The 2,418-nt window shown below is 50.4% G+C and overlaps 1 protein-coding gene across 4 annotated transcripts in view; it reads left to right on the forward strand.

Annotated features, from left to right (window-relative positions):
- Positions 1-233: 233 nt before the first annotated feature.
- The window catches only part of KLHDC1 (kelch domain containing 1), a 62,728-nt gene continuing 60,543 nt past the window's right edge, over positions 234-2,418 (forward strand). The window contains exon 1 of one of the 4 annotated variants that reach the window (XM_017506719.2): positions 234-587. In XM_017506719.2, coding sequence (XP_017362208.1) covers positions 492-587 — 96 coding nt within the window. In that variant the 5' untranslated portion in view covers positions 234-491. The remainder of the gene's footprint in view (positions 588-2,418) is intronic. The other 3 variants (XM_017506718.2, XM_037730775.1, XM_017506717.2) reach the window with 3 other exon arrangements.

Below are 2,418 nucleotides of genomic sequence, written 5' to 3' on the forward strand. Positions count from 1 at the left end.
TTGAACTCCTGACCTCGTGATCCACCCGCCTCGGCCTCCCAAAGTGCTGGGATTATAGGCGTCATGAGCCACCACACCCAGCCTAGACTTAAAGTCTTAAGAGGCATTAACAGCCAAATACAATGCTGGACAACCCAACTGTAGAAAAGACATTTTGAGAGAATCGAGGAATCTGACTACAGACTTGACTACTGAATGAGGCTGTTCTGCCAAAACACAATTACAAGGGAGAAGGAATCTGCGCGTGGGAAGCCCAGGCCCCTTCCCCACTGTGAGGAGCCAGAACGTCCCTAGGCTGCGTGCAGCTCAGCCCCTTGGCTTGACTTCCCGAGCAAGCGCCGCAGGACGGCGCAGACGCACTGGCTCCGCCTTCCCACCAATCTCGACCCTCGCCGCGTTCCGTTCGTGCGTGGAACAGTCGGGACTGGAGGCGAGGCTGCCGGTCCGGCAGGGGCTGCGGCGCTGCAAGCTGCCGGCCCGCGACGGGGTGAATGGCGGATTCGCAGCTGTTCTGCGTGGCGGAGGAGCGCAGCGGCCACTGCGCCGTGGTGGACGGAAACTTCCTCTACGTGTGGGGGGGCTACGTGGTAAGGGGAAGAGGCGGGACGGGAAGAACGCGCGCCGGGAGCCACTCGGCCCGAGCGGACGCACCGCCCGCCCACACCCACTCCCGAGGCCGTGGCTCGGGCCTGGCGCGCCCGGCGCCTGCAGTCCCTCCGCCCCTCCGCCGGCCGCCGCCCCCACAGCCGCGTCAGGGCTTGACGCTGTCTTGCCGTTGCTTCCACTTTTAAAGCCTCAGACCAGGCTCTGGGTTTCTTTCCACCCTCCGCTCCCCTCCCCCAGCCGTCCAGTAACCCCCGGTTTGCCCAATACAAAGGCAGTTACACCGCGATTAATTATCGTCCTTAAATCCTGACGCAGATTTAGAAGGACCCGAGGATGCCGTGCCGTATCATTTGGTATATATTTCCTTATCCCCACAGCGCGATTCGAAATAAAATACTGAAATCACTGAAGCATTTAAATATTTCTAAGCTATTTTAATGGCTTTTTTTAAAACTAATGACTAGTTATGAATTTTTTTCTAGCTTCAGACCCATATTAGCAATAATATGCTAAGGAATATTATGCTTTAAAATTCTTATTACAATGGAGGTTTGAACGTGTGTGTGTGTTGTGTTTCCATAGTCACAGGATTATAGAAGCAAGAATTGTAAAGCTAGAGAACAGGAATACTATATGCCAATCCTCTTAGTTTACAGGTTTTTTTGTTGTTGTTGTTCTGAGACGGAGACTATCTCTGTCGCCCAGGCTGGAGTACAGTATAGAGATCTCTGCTCACGACAACCTCCGCCTCCCACATTCAAGCAATTCTCCTGCCTCAGCCTCCCGAGTAGCTGGGATTACAGGCGCGCACCACCATGCCCAATTAATTTTTTGTGTTTTTAGTAGAGATGGATTTTTGCCACGTTGGCTAGGCTGGTCTCGTACTCTTGACCTCGTGATCCACTGTCCTCGGCCTCCCAAAGTGCTGGGATTACAGATGTGAGCCATCACGCCTGGCCTCGGATTTTTTTTTTTTTTTTTTTTAAGCCATCTGGAAGTTCTGATAGTAGAACCTATATCTGTCTCCCTACCGTTATGTGACAGACCTGTGATGTGGCTGCATCACACTGAAAAGACCAATACACAGACATACCTTGAAGTTATTGCGGGTTCTGGGTTCTGTTCTAGACCACTGCAATAAAGTGAAGTCATATGGATATTTTGGTACCTCAGTGTATTTTAAAAGTCACGTTTACCCTGTAGTGTGTTAAGTGTGCAATAGTATGTGTAAAAAAAGTACATACCTGGCTGGGCGCCGTGACTCACACCTGTAATCCCAACACTTTGGGAGGCTGGGGCGGGTAGATTACCTAAGATCAGGAGTTCGAGACCAGCCTGGCCAACATAGTGAAAACCTGTCTCTACTAAAAATACAACAATTAGCCGGGCATGGTGGCAGACGCCTGTAATCCCAGCTACTCGAGAGGCTAAGGCAGGAGAATCGCTAGGACCTGGAAGGCCGAGGTTGCAAGTGAGCCGAGATCCTGCCATTGCACTCCAGACTGGGCGACAGAGCGAGACTGTCTCAAAAAAAAAAAGAAAAAGTACATACCTGATTTCAAAATTATTGCTAAAAAATGCTACGGATCATCTGAGCCTTGAGTGAGTTGTATTCTTTTTGGTCGTGGGGGATTTTCCGTCCATGTAGATGGCTGCTGACTGGGTAGGGTGGTTGTTGCTGAAGGTTGGAGTGGCTGTGGCAGTTTCCTAAAATAAGACGAAGTTTCCCACATTGATTGAGCCTTCGTTTCACAAAATATTTCTCTGTAGTATGCGATGCAGTTTGATAGCCTTTTTTTTTTTTTTTTTTTT

Source organism: Cebus imitator, unplaced genomic scaffold (assembly GCF_001604975.1).
Source record: "Cebus imitator isolate Cc_AM_T3 unplaced genomic scaffold, Cebus_imitator-1.0 Scaffold358, whole genome shotgun sequence".
NCBI lineage: Eukaryota > Metazoa > Chordata > Mammalia > Primates > Cebidae > Cebus > Cebus imitator.